The 22,880-nt window shown below is 39.9% G+C and overlaps 1 protein-coding gene across 4 annotated transcripts in view; it reads left to right on the top strand.

Moving 5' to 3' along the window:
- TESK2 (testis associated actin remodelling kinase 2) overlaps positions 1–22,880 on the top strand; it is a 103,696-nt gene that overhangs the window by 72,986 nt on the left and 7,830 nt on the right. For all 4 annotated transcript variants that reach the window (XM_039711404.1, XM_039711405.1, XM_039711403.1 and 1 more), the window contains 5 exons: positions 9,012–9,158; positions 17,507–17,589; positions 19,432–19,507; positions 21,122–21,205; positions 22,302–22,388. In XM_039711404.1, coding sequence (XP_039567338.1) covers positions 9,012–9,158; positions 17,507–17,589; positions 19,432–19,507; positions 21,122–21,205; positions 22,302–22,388 — 477 coding nt within the window. The remainder of the gene's footprint in view (positions 1–9,011; positions 9,159–17,506; positions 17,590–19,431; positions 19,508–21,121; positions 21,206–22,301; positions 22,389–22,880) is intronic.

Here is a 22,880-nt window from a genome sequence, read left to right as displayed (position 1 = left end):
ATGGTCGTGGTTTTTAGAAAGTGTCCCACCCTAAGTCTTATGTTGTAACTTTAAGGCTTCATGTATTATTTTGTAACAAAAAAGCAATGTGTCTAACACAGTGAAGTTATTTCACAGAGGTTTAGACAAAGTACATATTCTTTACTCCTATATGACTTCCTTGGGAACCTGATATTTTTGTGGATTTTTTAAAAAGAAAGAAGACTTCAGTCCCAAACACAGCTTGATGTGCTGCACATACCAAAAAAAATCCATTTAAAATCACACAAGGGGGTCTGGCTTTCAATGACAGGAGGCAGGAAATTTAGTGTTCAGACTGAAATTCCACCTCCAGTTCATACTCTTACAGCTTCATGTTGTGGCATATGTGGTGTGCTTGACCCTTCGGTTCTTTTTCCAGCAAAAATGATACAGGTCTCCACAGGAGTTTCAGCTAAGTCTCTCTGATTTGTAGCTTTGCAGTTTTGAGTGCTTAAATATCAAAAGTGAGGTTTTTGGAAAGCATGTAAAGGACTTTATTTAAGTTAGGTGATATTTCAAATATTTTTCCCCTACATCTGATGCTTGCTTACTTTTTTTTTTTTAAATTAATGAAAGCTGACCATCTTGTCTGATTGCAGTGATCAAAGACCTGGGTTTCCAGAAAAACTCTTAATAGAATTTTTTGAAATCTGTTTGGGTAATTTGTACCTGGCCACGCAGAATGCAGGGACCTTCATTTTGGGAGGAAATTCATGTTGCTCTACCTGATCATGAAAATTATTCTGAAGAAAGAAAGGTGGAATTGATTCTCAAAAAGTTGCAGTAAGAAGCTCAGTTACAGGAAGCAGAAAGCTGACAAAACCATTCTTCTGGAGGACACAAGCTGGCATTACAGGCACTCTCTGAGGAGGGAAGCTGGCAGATCAGTTAAAGGAAAAACCTGCTGTGGGCTGGTGGTGACCAGGTAGATTAAACACTCGGAGACAACTCTGCAGACCAAGGCTGTGCTGTTAGCAAAAGCAGAGAAGCAGTGAAAGCTGCGTGAGCCCTGCATTGTGCTGCAGGCAGGGGGAAGCTGCTTAGATGCATCTGCACTGTGTGGTTAGGCGAGAAGGGTGGGTTCTCACAGAAAGAAAGTTCAGATGTAAAAAGAGCTATAATCAGAGACACTAAAGAAGTCCTCATGTAAAGGCAGAAGCCAAGATTTTTAAACTAAAAGTCTAACTTGAGGTGCACAGTCTATATTATGCATGCAGGTGCTAGATGAGAAGTGATGAGCAACCAGTTATTTCAGTGAGAACTTCTGAGCTTTTCTCCCTTCCTCTCCTCTATTTTTAAAAGTTAAATCTTGGCTCCACAGGCTACACCTTGGCTTTAATTATTTCCCCCTCCTCTCTCACAAGAGGATGATTGACTTGTTTTATCACTTCAGAGCCTGTAATAGTCCACAAGAAACTTTTATTCATTATTTTATTTGAGATAGGTGCATCTAAATATTTTGTGTTCTGAGGAAGCCTTGCTAAATATCTTGCTGGTGCTAACCTCTTCCTCCTTTTTAGAATGTCTCATGGATAGAAGAAAGATAAGAGGCAGATAAATGTTCAACTGAAAACAGCAAGTTCCATTGTGTCATTCCTTGTCCCCTTCTGCCCATGTGTGAGGCACACACATGTGGGTGGGTGCTCTGTGTGTGGGTTGTGTGGGTGTTTTTGGGGAGGGGTTTTTAATATCTCTGTTTTGACACTAACTGTAAGCCAACTGGACCATTTGCCATTGCCTCAAGCAAAGAAGAGAAGCATTTTTGAATTTCCACCTGTGATTTCTTTTATTGGTGGCTAGGTTAACTAGAGTGAGGAGATGTAAACTTCTCAGCTGCCATGGTATGGGGGAGAGAGGGAGGAGGAGAGCTGAACACTGTCTTGAGCACTAGATTTCCCTGTTACTTCCGTATATGAAGAGAGGCAGTCCAGTTAGGTACTGTGATGCTGGCCACTTTTTGCCTTGGAATTTTTTTCTCGCATATTTTCAGTAAATTCAGTTTGTATGTAGTGCTTTCTCTTATTTCCCCCCTTTGCAGTCTGGATCCCAGGAAACATACTCTTGAATTAACAAGTGTTTTGTAGTTTCACTCCTCATTTTGCTTTACTTATCAGCCTTCCAAAACATTCAGAAACTGAGTTGTACAAGAAAATTCCTTTAATGTTTGCTTTTGCACACCAGGTCTAATAAAGGATCTTGGTGCCTTCTATAATTGGCAATAAAGTGTTTGAGCACCCTCAAATATAAGTGGATGTGTTGAGTGGACGTGGGAGTGTTGAGGTTTGGAAAAGTAGTCTGAAACAGCTCAAATAGAGTATTCCTTGTGCAGAATTTAAAGTTTGTACTATGAGAGGTCTTCATGTGCTCTAAGTTTTTCTCTCAGTAGATCCTTGTAGCTGTTTCACAGACTTCAAAAAGTGAAGCAAAGGGGTTATTTTTCTGCCATCTTGCAGGCATATAATCTGTGGGCTGCTGCTGCTGTTATTTATGTGGGGAAGGTGAGAAAGACCTTATTTAAATGAGAAGCTCCTTGTTAGGAATTGCAGCTTCTCAGCAGAACTGAGTCTGGTATGTTTGAAATGCTGTCAGTGTGGATAGAGCCTTCTGCTCTTAACAGAAGTGTTATTGTAGAGATGCTGTTTCTCTTGCCTGTGTCAGCAACAAGGTACTTTCTCTTCTATGCTTGTGTGCTAATTTATGCCATATTCCAGATTCTTATCTGCACTGAGACTGGGCTCCACTTAGAATCCAAATGGTTGTGACTTCAGATTATAAATGCAGGGTTTTTTGTTAGGCTTTCTTTGCTTTCTGTTTTTTTTCTACTAATATAATTACAGGAAAAATGGTTATCAAGGTCAGTTTGTATAGATATACTGGGAGTGTTTTCCGGTTCCAACAAAATAAGCTGATTTCCTGCAGTATTTCAGACCTGAGTATGAGTGAGCGTCCATAAAACTGCCTTCATCCGTGTGGGTTGCAGCAGTGCATTGTTGCCATGTGCCTCTGCTGAAGACTTACCAACAAGAATTTGTTTATAGCAGCAAGCAGCCAAGTGAACGTTACATTTTGATTGAATGGAATGACAGAAAAGGGCTAAATTCAGCACACTGACCATAAGAGCTGTTGGAATTAGAGAATTAGAGGAAGACAAATCTTGCTGAATTCTTTTCCATGCCAACGCTTGAATGTTTGGAATGCAACAAATGGTTTTCATTACAGCTCCTTCGTGAGTTTGTGCATGTTAATTCTTGTTTGCCCTTATAAAAGAAGCCATGCCTGTACATGCCTTTTCAGAAGGAGGAACCAATTGATGAATTAATCAATGCCACGACTGACACAGAAGAGAAAACAGAGGTAGATCTATTGCATTTCTTGGCTTTTGGTTCTGAGTTCTGAAGAATGACCAGGCTATGGCAGTTGACAAAGCTGACCCTTTCCTCTGTGAATACCTGGCACTTAAATTTATTTTAATCCTGTAATGGTTAACACATTTAAAGAAAGTACATAATTTTTTATTCAACAACAAGATTGTTTGTATTGGTAGAAAAGCAGATGAAAAATTGATTTTGGGTTACAGATTCTTTTCCTTCAGTTTTCAGGAACTGAGGAGCCTTCAGATGAAGACTTTTGGCTTTGCTTCTGTTCTTTCAATCAAGTGGTTTTTCCAAGCCACTTGTGCCCTTGTGATCCCTCATTAAAAAGCTTGATCTTTGTTCTGAAATGTGTTTACTTCACCTGTGTTCTCTTTCAGTATTTGTGTGTTTCTCCGTGGCAACGTTAGTTGACCTGCTGAGCACAAATATACTCACCCAGCCCAAATTCAATATCCAACTTGTTCTGTTTCAATGATTAATTTATTTTGTTTAAAACAATCAATGGAAATGGAAGGTTACTTGGGTCGGAGGTACTTGGGTCAAATGGTTTTGTAGATTTTTAAATTGTGGGTTTTTTAACAAGTGGAGGTCTGGGAACCAACTTCAGATTTTAAAAAATGTCAATTTAATCTCATCGTCAATCTCACTGTATCAGCTTGTATTCTCATAATGTAGTTTTGGACATAGTGATCCTGTCTTTCTTTTCCAGTTCTGCACAGCTGAAGGTAATGAAAACTGTTTGGGGAAAGGACAAAACTTCCAGTAGCTGATTATGCCAGTTGTGTCAGAAGGGTACCTTGGCCAGGAGCCTTCAGAGCAGTCACCTAGAGACTGCAGCGTGTGACAGATGACTGTTGAATGTAGGAGAACTGAAGATGCGGTTGGTTCTTCCTTGAGATAGGTGGTCTAAAACTGGTTTTAAACTTCTGCAGAAAGCTTAATGAAAAGCTCTCAACTTCCTTCTATTAGGCATGAGTTACCTTCTTACTTCCAGCATTAGAAATGATACAAGTGTGCAAGCTCTGTCTGTTTTGACACTCTTGCATGCTTTTGTTAATCATGTCTGCAATACTTTATTTTGCTTTCCAGAGTATTTCTACTTATTCTGGGTTTTGCTCTGATGTCTCTCTTCCTTCTCCATGCAGAAGGTGCTACTGCCACAATTCTAGTTTCTCTTTTCTCCTGCATCTCTACCTGTTTCTTCAATGTGTTTTAGCAGTATATTAATCTGTTGCTGTCTCAATGTTTGTCTTGTGTTCTAGATCCCTGGAGATCTTACTCTTTACTTGCCTCCTTTGGTTTGTCACCTTAAATGAACTCTCCACACCTACTTTTCTTAACCACTTAATGCCTTGTCTTTGGCAACATTTGGCCAACGGTACAGGAGAGTCTTGTGGTTATTTGTTGCTTTTCAAATGACAGCCAGTGACATTTAAAGTCATCTAAATAGCAGGCCAATATTTTTTCTGGCTTTCCTGTGTACTATCTGTTGGCTTATTTATATCAGACCTACACACTGAAACAGGATTGGTTTTCAAAATAGCACTGAAAATTCTTTGCAATTCCCATCAGTCTTCTTGTTCAGACTTGGCAGTATTTGGAGTTTTTGTTTTTGAGAAATAACTGTTAGAATTGAACTGTATGAATCTGATGTGCCTTTTCTTTAAAAGCTTCTAGTTCTCATATTAATGTTTAAACTTCTGTTTTGATTTTTGAAGTAAAATCTGACAGCTGAAGTTGGGTATTATCTGACAGCTGAAGTTCATTATTAGTCTCTTGAAATGAAGCATGTAAGGCTGTGCTTAAGTACCGTTATGTGCTGAATTTCTTCATTTCTTGTGCTTGAGTCTGATAATGTGACTGCAGTTGTGTTACACGGCAGCTGTCCTATGATGCTGATTTTAGGTTAAAGTAGCATGACTGTGGTACAGGGATAAGTTGTACTCTGCTGCTTCTGCATTTCGTAGCAGTAAACGATAACATCAGAAACCTCTTCAAGGTTCTTTGATCCAGCAATCATCTGTGCTTGGCTGAGCTTCTGAGTAACTTGTCCTTCAAAGGAGCTACTGCCCTCTTTCTTCATATTTAGGAGAGGTACCAGAAATGCAGTTTAGCTGAACTTTTGTTTTCACAACAAAAGTATAAGCTCTTACCTTGGATTTTTAAAAGGATATTTTTGTGGACTAAGATGCCAAGGTCTTTTAAACCAGTGTTCAACTTGCTGTGTTAAGTTGTAGTAAATGCAAAACTAAACAACCTATAGCTGTTGCTGTCAGACTGGCAACCAGATAAGCTGGCTTTTGGTGTCTAGTTACATGACAGAAAAGTAGCATGAGGAATAATGGGTAGCTGTTTCACTGCAACCTGATGATACAGGGCTTGAAAAGGTCTGAACACTGCTCTATTTAGCTGTGATGTCTCTAAGAAATGTAGTGCCCTTTGCTTTCATTGTCATAGCTCAGTCAGATCTCTGTTCCAATTGCTTGTAGACTTATGTGATGGCTGTTGTTGTTGTTGTAGTAGTAGAATAATGTTTTGAGATAATGTGTGTGCTGTAGCCTTACTGTACCAGTACTGTGTCAGGGACAGAATAAAATCCAGTGTTCTCTTTGGGAGAGGTGCGTTTTCTGTCCTTCTTACCACACAGAGCTGATTTGTGCCAGTAAGAGATGGAGAACAAGTATTTTTCTCTTTCAGTTGCCCTGTCAATTAGGAAGTAATGTACATAGTTTTGTGTCTGTCCTGAAAAGGCATTGTTGAAGTCCTCTGAAAAAAATAGGCCATCGGGCTGGCTGTTTGCATTATCAGCCTGAATGACTGGAAGAATTGGATTACTTACATGACGCTGAGGGAGCACTGTGCAGTGCTTGCCTTAGGAACAACTCTACATGCAAATATTACCTGCTGGCCAGCTAAAACCTGAGCTTAACTAAAGCCTTAAGATGTCTAGGAAAATCTTAGTTCAGTTGTTCACTTGATGGTTAGCCTCATGTGCTTCATAGGCATAGAAATTAGAGCCAAAGGCAGAACTCGCATCTCTGATAAATGAGGGCTGTGCACTTGCTGGGTGGCAAGGAGGCCTGGTGGGTTTTTGTAGATATGCTGGAAACAGGTTTGACTGTCTCTTTTGTGGATGCTGTGTGCAATGTGTGTGTCAGCTGTCACCCACCCATGCTAGAATCTAGTCCTTGCAGTTAAGATGGGTGAATGACCCAGCAAGCCTGTTTGACTGGAAGAGTGCTGCAGGAATGTATATATTGGATGCACTTAACTAATATGGCAACAATGGATCAAATCAGTAGGCTGCTGTGTTGAAAAGGAAAGCAAGAGCATGCTCGATATAGTAGCCAGCTATTGTCCCATTTCATTGTGTGTGTCAATACTCCTAGGGGCTGCTTGTTTATTAGCATTTCTGGAGCAATTTGTGTCATGGAATGGCACAGTTCAGAGAAGAGAAAATGGAAGCTGGGTCAGTGATTCCCTCCCCCCTTGCATTGTCTTTCCAATGAACTCAAGTGTGGCAGTGCTTTATGTGGATGGTCTGTTACTGGCCTGTCAGAAAGGTGAAGTGGTTTGGGATAATTGCTAAGTGTCATTTTATAATTGAGTTATTCAGCCAGGTGCTTTGGTGCTTTCTGTTCCAGGTTGATCAGTATTGTTCCAATTTGAACATGACTGGATGAGAAGTGTTGTTTGCACTGGTTCAAGCAGGCTGGGAATATATAACATGTTACTGTAGAAATCTTAGTTGCTGTTTTTTCCTTAAGCATGATAGCAACTTATGTTTAAAAAAAAATCCTAATTTTATTGAGCCTGGTTTATGGGGTTTTTTGGGTTTTTTTTCCTTGCTTGCTCTATAAGGTCATCTAGTTCCCTTAGGGGTTCAGATAAAAGAAATGAGAAAGATCAAAGCTGGAAAAGCTCAAAGCAGCATTGTTTCCAACACTGAACCAGGTTGGCTACAGCTCTAGTTGGTCTTGAAAATCTCCAAGGATGGAGATTGCATCTCCTTGGAGTGACCTGTTGCAGAGCTGCTCTGCCCTACTGGCACACGAGCTCCTAGCACAAGGAGCAGGTTGTTCTGGAGAGAAGGGGGTCATGCCCTGGGCTGCCAGTGAAATGTGCGGCTGTGCATGGGCTGGGATGAGCCCTGCTCCCAAGGGATGCACACAGGAGCCCCCAGCTGCTTTGTGGGCTCTGTGCCAGGTAAAATCGCCTTGTGCCTCCTCTGCCCTGAGGATTTTGCCTCCTCAGATAGTTACCTGTGGAACCTGTGTATCTGCTGAAAGGGTTTGCAAAATTCACTGGTGAGATGAGCAGTGGGTGGACCTGAGCTGTAAGGAAGAAGCTGTTTCTTGCAGACTGTTGAGGAGGTGACCTGTGATGCCCAGACTTAGCAGCAGATTCCAACTTGTGTGTGTGTTCTTTCCTTGGTGTAGCTCAGCCTCGGGAGATCAGCTACATCCATCCATCCTGCAGGGTGCGTGGCTCATGTTTGCCTGGTGTCCCGGGCTCCAAGACACAAAGAGCAACAAAATACAAGCAGGTTCCAAGTTTCTGAAACAACATGAGCTGCAATTTAGGGTTTTCTTTTTAACATGAGAATGTTGCCACGTTTTGTCTGAGTGAATGACACAGGAAAGTCGTTTGAGAGAGAGTTGGACACCTGTGTGGCACAAAGAAGTGAAGTTGGTGCAGTCTGGCACAGGGATACGTGCGTGGGCCAGGCTTGGGAGCAAATTGTCCTGTCTGCTTCACTTGAGTTTCTTTGACAGAAGTCACTGCATTGCGCCAGGTTTTCCTTCTGGAGCAAGCTACTCTCTTTGCCTGGTCCCTGGGGGGACTGGGGCTGGGAGTGGAACAAGAAGCTGCTTAAACACCACGTAGCTGCTGATGTGGTATAAAGGATCTATACATAAAGCATAAGCTGTGCTGCTGTAGTGATGTTTCAAGCACTGGAGTTGCCTTGTCTTAACCTGGGCTATGTTACTTAGTATCATTTAGGTGCTGCTTTGTTTCACTGTCTCTTGTAGCATTTATCTTTTCTTATTGTGCTTTCCTTTTTGTGAGGGCTACCATTTGATGGGGTTGATGTAGCACTGAACACAGGGGGAATCATATTGCTAATTAGAACTCATAGATACAGCAGTGAAAAAATAGAACTTACAGCAGCACATTGTAATATTTTTCTTTGATGCCGTCTCAGTTTAAGGAAACTCGGAACTTGATCAGGCTCCATTACCTACACTTGGATACTTGGCTTTGCCTTTGTTGATTAATTCTATATGAAAGTCAGCTCTGCATTGTTTTTGCCCTAATTTTCCTCAAGCTGGAATGAGAGGGTGATATGATATTGTAGGGGTTTCTGAAGGGTCTATTTAAATACCAGAGTTAAAGCAATGGTGGCTGTTGCATCTTTAACATGAGGGCATTGGTACAGGGAGACATTTTCAGCTTCTCTTGATCTGCAAACTTTGTGCCTGCCAAGCCCATATGAAAAAAAAAAAGTTCTAATGTGTAACTGAGCTCGAGTCACTTGTTGTAGTGATGAATTTTACATTCCTGACAAAATATTAAGTTAAATAATTAATTACAAATGTTTCTTTGTCTTTTCAGTACATCAATTGTGGTAACCTGGAACAGCTACTAGATGGCAACCAGCACCTGCCCTGGACAGTGAGGGTGAAACTGGCCTATGACATTGCTATGGGAATCAGTTATCTTCACTATAAAGGCATTTTCCACCGAGACCTTACATCCAAGGTACTGTTTATAAAATTAAGGGAATTTACTAATGAAGGTACTGAAACTGATTGTTGGGTTTTCTCCCTTCTTCCATTCCATACAGAGAATTGCTATTATATAAGGTGTGATCTAAGACATTTTGAGAAACAAATTGAAATGCTCTTTGTAGAATTAAAGCTTTCCTCAAAACATGTTCATAGTTTGTATGGAAACTAGAGAAATTGTTGTCATGAAGAAAGATCGTCCCTTAAATGAGTTCAGATTAGGATTTCTCATAAAGTAGCTGCAGAGTTTTTCTAGTTCTGAATTCTGGTTCAGTGAAGTATTTAAATCCCTGGATAATTAAGCACAACAATCTAACATTTGGAACAGGTTAATCGTATAAAGAACCCAAATTGAGGGGATTATTACAAATGCACTTCAAAATCTCCTTGTTGTTTTTGTTTCCCTGTGTATTTCACAAGTCTTCTGTAGGAAGAGTGACCTTTCATTACTAATTCTGCCTTAAGTGCAATCCTGGTTTATGTTTCTTTCATTTTTGAAGTCAGTAAGATCAATATAGTTTGCCTAAAATTTTCAAATTTTGATTTTTTTTTTCCCCAGAATAATATATGAGTGGCAGAGTTTTCAGCAGACATAGATTTATTTTTTTCTAGTTGCTTTGGTGGCATGTTGCATGACTTCAGTTGGCTGAAGTAGCTGGATAATTCAAGCTCAGCTAGAAATATTGACATAGGAGCAGCGCTGTGTGAGCAGATTGTCCCAGTATTCATCCTGGCTCTTAGCACCCACTGCAGCCTGTGCTGAGGGCTTTGCTGTCCTGTCTGTCCTGTTGTCTGGTGCTAATGAGCTGGTTCAAGCTCACTGGGGGCCTGCAACATGAAAGTCTTTCAAAGCTCTTCTTGAGAATGCTTCACCATGTCACTTCAATCAGAAGCATCCGGAAGAATGTTAATTTAGTCTAAAAGGAATTATTTTTTTAGGATTAGAAACAGTTTTTAGAAATAAAACCACAACAGAGTGTGTTTACCAGTGAGGCTACTACAGTTTTAGGGGTTTTTTAAAAGCTTCCTTAGTGCAGTGTTGAACAGATGTGGAGTCTGCATTTAGTCAAGGTGAAAAAAAAGTTCAGCTGGTAGATGAAAGAAGTACTTTGGTGAAGTCATAAAATACTTTCTTGGCTGTTCTTTCAAGTGAAAGGCACTGAATTCTGTAAGGCAGAATATCAAATTTATGAAAAATACTCAGACTTGGAGTCATGTCACTTTGACATGATATGCTCAGAAAGCTCCATTTCAGTCACTTTGGAGTGTGCAGGTAAGAGATCCATAAAAATATCTGAAAAGACAGCTTGGTGTTTCCTTTTCTTTTTCAGTTCAGGATGTATTTTAGTGCATTTAAGAGTAGAGTTGCTGCAAGGAACCACAGTAACTAAGGCGAACCGAGTGCCTGCAGCATTTATTGTAACACATTCTGTGATGGTCAGTCATATGAAAATCCAGTTCCTGGGCTCCCTGTGAATGCCTTTGTTCCCAGCTTTACATAACTGTATGTCATTCTCTGGGGCTGCCCTGCCAATGCTTCAGTGTTATCTATTGTTGAATGCCAATTGTTTGGAAAGCTGCACCCGCTGGGAGGGGTGCAGGATGTCCCAGGAAGAGCAAACTCATCAGAGGCCATGGGAAGTGGTTAAGGTTATTGAAAAACAAATGAACAACAAATCAAACCCCAAGAATTCACTAGCTGTTATGCTGTATTTGGATGGTTCTTAGCACTAAAGTTATAGTATCTGTGTGGGTCACATTGAAAGCTGTCAGCTCTAAGAATAATAGAGAATTTAACTGATGACAGCTGTAGTCTGTATTTTTCAATTTCTTTGGGATTTTTGGTTTGTTTTTGTGTTGTTTTGGTTTTTTAAGTTTAATTAATTTTTTTAATGTGATGTATGTGCTTTCCTTGTTCTATTTGGAAAGGAAGTACATGAAGCACCCAGCCTTAAACACTCACCTTAAACAACTCATGTATTTTATTAGCATATTAAGGTATTACGCTTTCCTTGTTCTGTTTGGAAAGGAAGTAGATGAAGCACCTGGCCTTAAACACTCACCTTAACTCATGTATTTTATTAGCATATTAAGGTATTAATGACATAAACTTTAGATCTGTTGGGCAAACTACTCCCCTTTTGGGCAAAAGTTTGCGCTGCTGGCAGGCTAAGTTTTTAAAAAGTAACTTTGTTCCAAAGCAAAGCAATGAAAATAACCACAGGTAAAACCTGTCACCAGAATTTTCAGTTCTCAGACTTCAGCTTTTGGCTACTGCTTGAGAATATGCCTTGGCTTTTACCAGGTTTGTACTGGTGATAGGATGGGCTGTCTTCATTCTTACTTGCAAATAGTGTGTGAGCAAGCTGAAGGAAGATGTGATGGACTCGCCTTGGGAGAGAACTGGGATTGAACAAAGGCAAATTCAATACTGCTCTGTATTGTCCTTCATTCTTCAGTAAACTTCAGTGATTGATGGGATGGCTTTATTGTTCAAATTAAGGCAAAGACAAGGGTTTCGACATCTGCAAAAGTCAGAACAGACTGAGTTTGCAAGGTGGGAGATTGGAGTATTTTTCTATGAAACTTGCTCACCTTGACTGAAGTGTGAAAAGAATGAAACAGACTTTCTGTGCAGGAATGTCTCCATGCTTTACATGTTACATTTGGGATGATAGCCCACTGCAAACAGTCCCTTTAATATGAATTTTACTAATTTTAATTAATTTAGACCCATACTTCTGCCTTTCTGTTTCTGGTAAACCTCTAATTCCTGCAGCTTCCTGGAGTGGATGGTGTGATACATAAATTTTACTGTGTCAGTTATAGCAGAAGAGTTGTCTTGCTCTTAGCATTATACGTGTCAATGTATTTGATGCCTAACAATTTAAAGAAAGAAAAGTTCCTGTCCCCTGCCAATCTAAGATTGGAAAATAAGTGTGTTGAGCCATTAGTATATAGCAGGGTGATCTCGCTTCCTAATTGCACCATGTGGAGAGGAACAGAACAGCATTGATACTGCAGGAGGCCAGAGGGAAGAACGGTAGAGAAGAGGAGATGTAGGTCATTATAGTCGATGTGACAGCCCAGGGGCATGTCAGCCCTCATATCCCACTGGTGCCCTTCCCCATGGCCTTCTGTCAAAAAGAGAGGCAGTGCTGGTTAGAAGGGATGTGCTGCCCCGACAGCTGCTGCTTCCCTGTGTCATGAGCAGCTCTGGGCTTGGGCTGCTGTAGCTGATCAGGCTGAGCTGCCCTCATTGGGAGCAACAGCCTGGCTTGAATCTGTCAGAAGGTACGAGTGGTCAGACTGGCCATTTGCAGCCTGCACAGAGTAGGGGTGTGGGCAGAGGGACTTGGACTTTTTATAGGCCCAGAAATGTGGTGTCTGCACTTCTGACTCTTCATGAAATGATTTACGTGGAAATGAAGCCACAGATGGGTTCTGACAGCCAGCCTTGTTGGCTTCTTCCCTGGTCTTGGTCTCTGCCAGTCCCTGGCTTGGGCTTATGCTCTTTCTGCCTTAGTCGTGCTCTCAAATTCCTCACACAGCATATACTGTTCTACTGTATCCCAGTCTGCTCTTTGCAGAGATGGCAACAGAAGCATCTTATACAGGGGTCTCACCATGTTTCAAGGTGAGAACATGCCCAGTTCGGTATGATACCATAGACTGATATTTTGACAGTTTACACCCCCTCTCTAAAAATCCACTACCAAAACTCTTGATTAAAAATAAACAGGCAAACCTCCAAACCAAATGCCTTTTAACTTTGCAGAATTATACATAATTTATAATCAATAGTAGGTTGTGAGCAGTTTTGGGGAATATTGTGACCTCCATTGATGATAAAATCTATGAAGAAATTATAATCTCTGGGCACATGCATATATAAACATGTGTATGTGTGTGTATTTCTGTCAACATCTGCTTCCACTTCACATTGTGTAATGGCTCAGCCTTCTCTCACTGAGAGAGGAGCAACCTCAGTTACTATGGGACAGAGTCATATGTGTAAGCAATTACTGTGGATTATCTGGTGTAACATAAATTCACTGCTTTTGGCCTTGAAAGTGACATGCCCTGCCTTCCTACCTTCTATGCTGTTTGCTTCTTTAAAACAAAATAAACCCCAGGCTGTGAACAGCACCTTTGTCTGATGAGTCTCAAAGTTGGTGCTGCAGTTGCAAGGTCCCCTTTGTGCTGGAATAAGCTCTTGTCTGGATATTTTGCACTGAAGAAATTAACTGTTACAGATGGCTATTTCTAATGACAGTCTCAATACTAAAAGTCTACTGATACTTTGGGAAGCAAATGGAACCTCTCCCTTAAGCATAATAGTTTGAAAAGTGTAACTAGTACTGTAAACTTCCTGTTACACATTTAATTCTCAGTGGGGTTTCTCCTAGAGAATAGCACTTTTTAAACAGCTGATACATCTCAATTGGCCTTTAAGGATTTTAATTTGGTTACAGTCATCAGAAGGTTGCAAATGACACTGCCGTGGCATTTCTGTGTTTTCTGGAGTGCAGTAAAATCTCTGAGGAGTTTAGCTAGTATGTAATATCATAAAATAAAACTACGATGTTTCTTCATCTAAGCGACTTATTTTTAACTCTGAAACTCTGGAGTCTATTTTCATTTTTGTTTATGTAAAAGGGGGAGTAGAATATTGCATTCATCTTCGTAGGATTATGCTGTGCAAAGCAGATGTTAAGCTCCTGTAACACACAAAGGGGGCTTTATGTTCTTTCACATCTGTCTGCATAAACAGCTCTGTTAACTCTTTCAGACTCATGTGCAGAGCTCCTTGCTTCTATTAAGAGACTGCCTCAGGAAGGACTGATGAGGTCCCTATTTTGGGAGGGAAAAAAACCCTCAAAAACTCAACTGAAGTCAAATACTGCCCTCTTTGACTGTGTGAGCTGCCAAGGGAAGAACATCCCTGTCCATAGAAGTCCACAAAGAAAGCCTGAAAAGGTCACCAAGTTTTATTGCCTTGCAGCTTATACAAATAGTGCAATAGTAAGTCAAAAGTGCTTTCTCAAAGCTCGTGTTGTGAAGCTGCTTGGCATTTCATTTCATAGGCAGTTGTTGAGAGGCTCTTTGCACTAGTGAAGGGTTTGAACTCTTGCATCTCTGAGCTAAAATCCATTGATGGGACTTCATACCACACTGAAATATACTATTTTTTTTGCAGAAACTGTTGGAAGAAACAGTGCAGTTTGTACTGTTGTCCTGTTCCTACCAAGATACCACCTCTAGATAAAATTCAAAAGCTATTTTTAACCTTTTAGTCTCTACCAAAGCTTTGTCGCTTTTTGATCTTGATTTATCTTGTTGGTAGAATGTGAATTCTTTCCGTCTTTCACTGAATGCACATGAACCACAGTGGGCTGTGTTATGTCACCTATTTATGAATTGCATCATAAATCTGGTAACTCCATTATCTGTGCTGTGGGTTTGGCATTACTTGAGTGGGAAGCATGGAGAAAAGGAGTGTGATGGTGCTGAGGGCTCACCTTGACTGCTTGGAGAATCTCAGCACAGAATGCAGCTTTACCATCTGTGCAGTCCTGTCCTGAATGAGCAGTACAGGCTGGAGATGTGACATCTGACCATGCTGGTGTATGCAGAAAGGGTTTACTACTGATTTTGCTAGGAATGGGCTTTCATTCTTTCTGGGTTCCAGGAAGTCAGTGCTTAGCTAAGTAAAAATTTGCTCCAGATGAATTAAATCAGTTTAGTTTCACTACAGTGAGCATTTGTAGTGACGCTGGAATTTTATTGTATGGTACATGTCACCTGCCTGTGGCTGATTTAAGTGTGAATAAAAAAGTCACTCTTGTATTGGAATACATAACCTAATGAATTTAAATTCACACTCAGCACTTCATGTGCAAACAAAAGAAAAGTGTGCACTAATGAGAGAACAGTTTGTGCAGCCCACCACAGCAGAGCAGCTCCTATCAGCAGGAATGTTGCCCAAGGCTTTCCCCTGGTGCCTTCTCCTGGTGGAATGGCCTCTCCTGTGGGACCTGTGGACCCCACAGCAGTGGGGTGTCTGTGCTGTTGGGTCTCTCCAAATGCTTGCACTGAAAGGGAAGCCTGGCTCTGCTGCAGGCAAATCCTGCTCATCGGGGAAGGGGCTCAGAGCTGTCAGGCAGCATTGATTTAATGTATGATTTATCTAGGAATAACCTACTTGTGTAACAGTTCAGTGCTGCACCTGAAAGCTGAGACTGCCTGGGGCTTGGTGGGGGTAGGATTGTTCAGCTTCAGTTGATGTATCCCTGTCTAATGGGATGAGTTTAGATCCTGGTAAGAACCTGAAGGAATATTTGCTGTCAGGATGATGTTTCATTTAAGCTTCCTTTTGGTAACAAAGCAGGCTTGTAAATTATTGTGGATCTTAAGATCAGTAGACAGATTTTTAGTTATGTTGCACATAGTTCTTAGTTGGGATGTAAATGTTTCCTCAAAATTTTGGAGATCAGGGGTTATTGGAGAATGACAATGATCCATAAAACCCAGAAGGTAAAATTAAGTACTGCTGTCTTGCTTCTCAAAATGAATAAAATATAAAAGGAATAATGCAAGAAGGAAACTTACATTTCAAAACTAGTGCTTACAAATTATAGAGGTTTTTTAAAAAATGTTGAATTAAGAATCATCTTTAGTCACTGAGAAATCTATGGCAGAAAAGTAACCTGATTTTTTTTTTTTTTTTTGCATAAAATAGTATCAGCCTTCTTGAACACTGCAAAATCTTTGGTGTCCTCATGGACTTGTTTCTGTGTGGCACACAATGAAATTCCACTTGTCTGAATCATTTGAGTAAGATTTTTCAGTAGTTTTATCCTTCTCAGTTTTAAGTCCACTTACTGTGACCAAATGTTTAAAGAGAGGCAAGCTGAATGAATGCACTCTTTGATAAAAGATAACAAAGCCCGCAACTGAGAAGCTTTGCTGCTCTTTGGGCAAGCACAGTTGATTTAACTTGGTACATGTTTATGAATCCCCAAACTAACTGTAGTTATTATACTTGAGTCATGCTAAACAAATAAAGCTTTGCATTTCAGGAGGCTGGCATGCATTTTCTTTACATGATCGCAGGAGTGGCTCGCTTAACCTTTTAATTGGCAGGAAGAAAACTCACTTCATGGCCTAAGCCACAATCGCCTCTGAATAATGTAAACAGTGATGACCTGAACTTGATCTTTTAGACAAGGGACTCACTTTTCTTGGTTGTTGCATTGTACAGACAAGCTAATGCTCTGGGGTCAGCGAGGGGCTTTTGTGTATCCAGGCACAAGAAAGGCAGAAAGTGTTTCCTGCTGTTTAGCTAATTAATGCAGGGTACCACTCGGCAGGAGTCAGCAGTGGGTGTGCTGCTGTCACTGCTATGGTACTGCCAGCAGGAGGATACAGAACAACACGTGGGAAAGGAATGAATTCTCTGTCTTGTTCCATCTATGGCAGGACAGAACAAAATGCAGCGAATCAGCTATCGATTCATTTGGTGAAATGGGAAAAGATGTGCTACTGCAATGGTCAAAGGATATTTCTCAGAGTTGTAAATAAAAAACAAAAAGAAATCGATAATACCCTGTGTGGGATGTGATGCTGTTAGAGCACAATTATCTGTGTGTGTCCTTAAGCTGCCCTCCATCCTGACACTGGAGGGTACATCTGAAAAGAAAAGACTGACAGCATTTCCCTATTACTTTTCTTTTAAATCATGTCTTATGATGTACTGTAAAATAAAGAAATCTGAGGCTCTAAAAGTACATATGACTTGGTCACATCTTATATTTTCTGGTGGAAGCTTACTGCAAAGCAGTGAGTTCCTTTTCAGTAGTTAATGCAACAAAACATAGAAAGGCATTTAGAGTCTGCTCTGATCTTGTATTCTTGTCAGGTACAGGCAAATTGTAAAGAGAAAATGTAAGGTGTCATAGTGAACAGCATGTATTGCATATTTGAGCATAAGGGAGCTAAATCATCTTAATTCTTGTTAAAACCTAGCAGGATATGTGCTGCCTGTGGCTGCCTGCCTTCTCAGCAAGTTTTTAAGTGGATTATTAGCTAAGTGGAAGGCTGTTTGCAGCATCTTAAGTTTGATAGACATGTGATTGTGCAGGGGGAGGGTGGGGGAAAAGGGTTGTTGCTCTCAGACAAAAGCTTCTCATAGATGAATATCTCCCAAACTATATTTGTAGTCTTGTTTTATCTATTTTTAATCTGCAATGTCACAGAGGTTTCATGCCCAGATAATAACTCTTCTGTTTGGCTTTTGTTTTTTGTTGTTTTTTTTTCCAGAACTGTTTAATCAAACACGATGAGAATGGATACTCAGCAATAGTTGGAGACTTTGGTTTAGCAGAGAAAATTCCTGATCACAGGTATGTGAGCTAATCTAAATGGAGTCAGAGTTGTAGGACAAATGCAGGTCAGAAGCTCTAGTGAGCCAGATCCCTGAGACTGTTATTGCACTCTGGTACAGAATTTCCAAAAAGTACCCTCAGTCTTCAGTCTGGAACTGCAGGCTGGATAGCCATAATGGTCCAGCCTTTATTACTGACCATTTTGATATTTAGTGGTGATATTTATTCTTCAAAAATGTTCCAAGCACTAAAGCATTTGCTCAAGCTTTTTGGTAGGTCTTTTAAGGTGGTACTTGGGAATTTTGGGTTTAAAAAAACCCAAAATACAAACCAGACACAATAATAAAAAATACTGTCCAGCATTCTGGATTAGGCATATATTATTTGTAATAAATGTCATTTGTTGATTTCAAGCAACTTTAGCTTCTTTGCACTTTCATAAACAATATTCATTGTCATTTCAGCATTATTCTTATTTAACCTCTGGGTTAGTTTTTATGATCCAGGATTATAACAGAGTAAAATAAAATTAATTATTAAATTACTAACTAACATTAGCTTACAATTTTCTTTTCCCTAGGATGAAATTATAATCTTAACTCATTTGAGGAATACACAGGGGACTGTCACAAGCTATTGTCACAATTGAAAATAGTCCTTTTGTCATCCCTCCATTAGAGAGATCAAGGACAAGATTTCGTTGTTCTCTCTGTATATTGACTTGTGTATTGCAGAGTATTCTGACTGTGAAATGTCCTGTCAGATTTTCTCAGCGTGTGCTCCTGTGTGAAATAAATAAAAGCTTTCCAGCACTTCTGACTTTGTTTCTGCAAAGAAAACAATAAAAGTTGATCTTAGCTCTGCACAGTTTTTAAACAGCACATATCCTAAAACCATATATTGAGAGATATGAAAGTTTGCATTAATATTGGTGAAATATTGGATCTAAAAGCTTAAAACAAACATCTTAATTTACAAACTACTGATAAGTGCAGCCTATGTCTGTCTTGTAGCTGCTGTGGAGCACCCTGTGAGGTGCTGGAAGCTTCAGCTGTTTTCAGATGAACCCATCACAAAATCAGGAAGACACTACAGGTGCCTTAAGGTGTCCTTAATACCCAGCTTTGAGATGCCCTGAAAACTGAGATTACAGTTAAGGTAGCTTGAGACCAAAGCCAGCAGCATAATAGAATTGCTGCATTAGCACTATTAGCCACTATTTTGTTTTTATCTAGTTTTACCTCCATTTTCAAAAGCAGCTTTGTTCTTTCCAGTTTGCTGGTAACAAGCCATGCTACTTTGAGGCCTTCAGAGGCCTTTTCTTTTTTAAATAGGTATTCCCTCAAGATCAGCTGGGTGACAGGCTGGAGCCTTTCTTAAAGCCCCAGCATTCAGCTTTATGGAAACTGCAATTTTTTTCAAATTGGGTCTATTCTAATTACCTTTTTCCATACTAAAGGATTCGTCTGGTCCAACTTGATTTTTATTTTTTTTAATACTGTTTTAAATTTTTTTTTAATAGTAAGTTTGACTTCATTCAGAGCTGCATGTACATCTAGGGATGGATACCTGCATGTCTTGCTAGATGAATGGAGAACTTGGCCTCTAGCCCAAAACTGATGTCTGACATTTTCATGTGTAGATGAAGGAGACAATTCTGCCAAGAGTTAGGCAATAAAAACTATTGAACAGCTGTGATCTTAAAATAAAACATTCTTTTAAAGTGGCTGTGCACTTTAAACTGGAAATAAAATATGAGTAATTGATTGGGAAAGTTAATAGCAATGCTTGAGCATTTAATTAATGATTCTTCCTTCTCTCCCACCACCTCCCATCCCTACCTATCCCACATCTATATAGTGAGAAGTTACCAGTTGTGGGTTCACCTTTCTGGATGGCACCAGAAGTTCTCAGAGATGAGCCCTACAATGAAAAGGTAGGTACACGATATAAATGCAATTAGTTGTCAAAATGTTTTTCTTCTGTAGCAGTATGCAAGATTTAGAATTTCCATCATATTAAAACTATTGTTTTTTCACTTATGATGTTTCTGTACTCAGTAAGGGAGAGTGAGAATTAAATAGCAATATTTGTAATTCATGGTGTTTAATCTTGTATGGAAACAGAATTGGCTTTATGATTGTTCTGTGTTATGCTAATTCCATTCTGAAACACTCCACATACTGAAGTATAGTAATGTTTGGTTAACCTAACACAATTTAATTTAACCAAGTCTGAGAAATGTAGCAAAGTTGCTTCCCTGACTGTACACTAATGAAATCTGGGTAGAAGTAAAAGGTCTGTATGTAAACTTGCACAATTCTGTGTGTGTAAATATATACTGTATGTGTATAAATACAAAAAATAAACCCGCATGTCTTAAGGTGAGATACCTTGAGAAGACAAAATGTTCTCCAAAGGTATTTCTAAGTTTTCCTGTTTATGTCATTGGGAAATGTTTCTTTCAGAGGAGGATCAGGTCATACTGGGTTTTAGAAGTGGTGTTTTCAATCAATCTCTTTACACAGGATTTTGTCTCCATTACTTCAGCTCTGCCTGTGCAGCTTTTATGTGATAAAGCCCACATCCTGTACCTCTCTATATCTGGTAATTAATACTCTGTTTAATTGGAGGTACTTTTAACTTGCAGGAAAGCAGTAACTACCTCAATAGTGAATGTAATAATTACAATTTCAAAGAGTTTAATTGACCTAAATTAATAATTAAGAACCCAAATCTATGATGTCACATTCCTCATTGACCCTACCATAGGGAGGACTAAAGAGGAAGCAGATGTCATACCTCATCAGCATGAAAGGTGACATATAAACAAGCCTGATAAGGGATGAGGGATTCATGCTTCTGTCCTGTAGACTTGTATTCCACGTTTTCCTGAATTTTATTACCTGAAAAATTCAGGTGGGTGGAAATCTGAGGAACTGTGCAGCTCTAGATGTAGTCAGATAAGTGGTTACTAAACGTCATGGAAATTAAACCTGATATGCAGTGCTGCTAGGTATCTCAAGCTTTGGGAAGACAGTTCTCCAGAGGTACTGAACTGAGAAGAGGAAAATATAATTTTTCTTAAAAATAGCATTGTTGTTCTGACTAGGCTGTGAATCATGTATTCTAAACCTGTTTTTCTAACCACAGTGATATATGGGCATGCGATGTTTTAGCCATATTTTTAATTATTCCCATGTGTAGGACATCAGATGGAACTTCACTATTCTTCATGCAAAGAAGGATTTTTTATTTTTTTAAATGTTTGCATTGCTGAATTAAGAGTGGTTTGGTGGGGTTTTCTTTTTTGTTCTTGAAAGAATTTTGAATTTATCATTGTTATTTGTACAACAAGAATGCTTTCTGTGAGCATGGCTTTCTTCACATGGAAAATGTTAGCTTTAATGCAGTTGCTCAGTGTTTGAGGCTGTGGTGTTGTTTAGTTGTTTCATGATAGCCATTTGGGGTAAGGAGAAACTCAGTGGCAGATAAGAATGCTGAGCATTCATAACTGAACCATGTGTCTATTAATTTTTTTCTCTCTCAGGCAGATGTGTTCTCCTATGGCATAATTCTGTGTGAGATTATAGCAAGAATACAGGCAGACCCAGACTATCTCCCTCGCACAGAGGTAAGTGGTTGTGTTTATAACATTGGTGGGAGGTGCTGAGTCTGCCATGATAACAGCTCAGCCTTTAGAACTTCTGCCACTGCTGTCAAAGATAGGATGAATAGGTGTGACATTAAAAATAGCCTGTAAAAAGCTTTTGCTTTTTATGCTGTTATTGTAGGAAGCTCCATTGAAGACACTTTCTCAGAGACTGTGCATCTGCAATCCTCATGGGAGTCCTTTCTGCCCTAACTGGCAGGGCATCGAGAGCATTGCAATGCAAACTCTTCCTTTTGTGGAGTGATAGCTCATGTGGACTTCTTGCCAGGCTCACAACGAGACATTTTGGCACTCTGTGTGCACTAAGCAGCCCCCTCCCTGTCAAAGGGGCTGGAGCTGTGCTAACAGCAGTAAAATAAGTTAACCCTCATTTTTGTGTGAACTCTGCTAAGCACAGTGGATCTGAGCTATAATTGACTAATTAAAGATACTTTTTTCTTTATTTGTCCCATCTACAGGGCAGCTTTTGATCCTTTGTGGGGTTATTCCAAATTGTCTATTCCCCTCCATTTCTGAAAATGGAAAATTGCTTAAGTCTTGAACTGCAATAAATAAAAGATTCTTTTTTTAGTCTGCTCTTCAGATTTTATAGACATGCACTTAAGGAATTGGATAATTTGTATTACCAGTCTACCATCCACTGACAAGTTAGCCATTTTAACTGATATTTTTCCATCAGAGCAAAGCCTCTGGTTTTGGAGTAGGCTGTTAATTTGCACTATGAAAATCACTACAGTGAAACATCATAGTATACAGTATTGTTTCCAAATCCACACAGGCAGCATTTCAAGTGCAGTGGATTGCATTTGAATCCAGGAGAAGGATGGGTTTTGATGTCAGCCCCTTCTCTTACAGCTATCCTGTGTCAGTAATCCCCACTGGGGACCCTGCAGTTTGGAGTGTGCATGAAGTTTTCTCTAACTCCTCTGTTATGTGGTTACTGGGAAAGGTGTTCATGGTTATTGCTGATAACTTCACATAGGGATCCCCTAAAAGCATATGCTTTGAGCTAGATAGATCTCATTTATTTCTCTATGCTTTGTTGTCATTTGTACAGAATTTTGGATTAGATTATGATTCCTTCCAGCACATGGTGGGAGACTGTCCTCCTGACTTCCTCCAGCTGGCCTTCAACTGCTGTAATGTGAGTATCTTATTTGAAAGGGAGAGGCCTAACTCTAAATCCCTCTGGCTTTTGAAGAAAAAGCTTGAAGCATTTACAGGAGAGACTTGAAGAGCCTACCTCTAGAAGCAGTGTACCTTCTGGCAGCCCAGGAAGTCCCCTTCAGTTTTTATAATCCTTCCCCTCCCCTTGCTCAAAGGTCTGTCTTGTGTTTCTGCAATTCAGTGTTCTGTCATGCCAAACAAACAGGTCTGGCACACTGAACAGCTTCTTGCAGGCTGCTCAGGCTGACCATAACCAGTTGGATGCCATTGACACTGGCTAACCCTCGGGCTGACAAAATCCAGCTGCTGTTGTGTGCAGACCCACTGAGCTATGAAGGAAGGACTGAGTTGCTCTTACAAACAGAGGGGATAAACAAACCAAGAGCAGGCATTAAACTATTACAAAGTGTCTCTATGATGCCTTTTGGAAAAGGGGTTTGACATCCTAATCCTTAGCCTGTGTCATAAA

Source organism: Passer montanus, unplaced genomic scaffold (genome assembly GCF_014805655.1).
Source record: "Passer montanus isolate IOZ18808 unplaced genomic scaffold, ASM1480565v1 scaffold25, whole genome shotgun sequence".
Lineage (NCBI taxonomy): Eukaryota > Metazoa > Chordata > Aves > Passeriformes > Passeridae > Passer > Passer montanus.
This window is presented reverse-complemented; position numbering and strand designations above follow the sequence as displayed.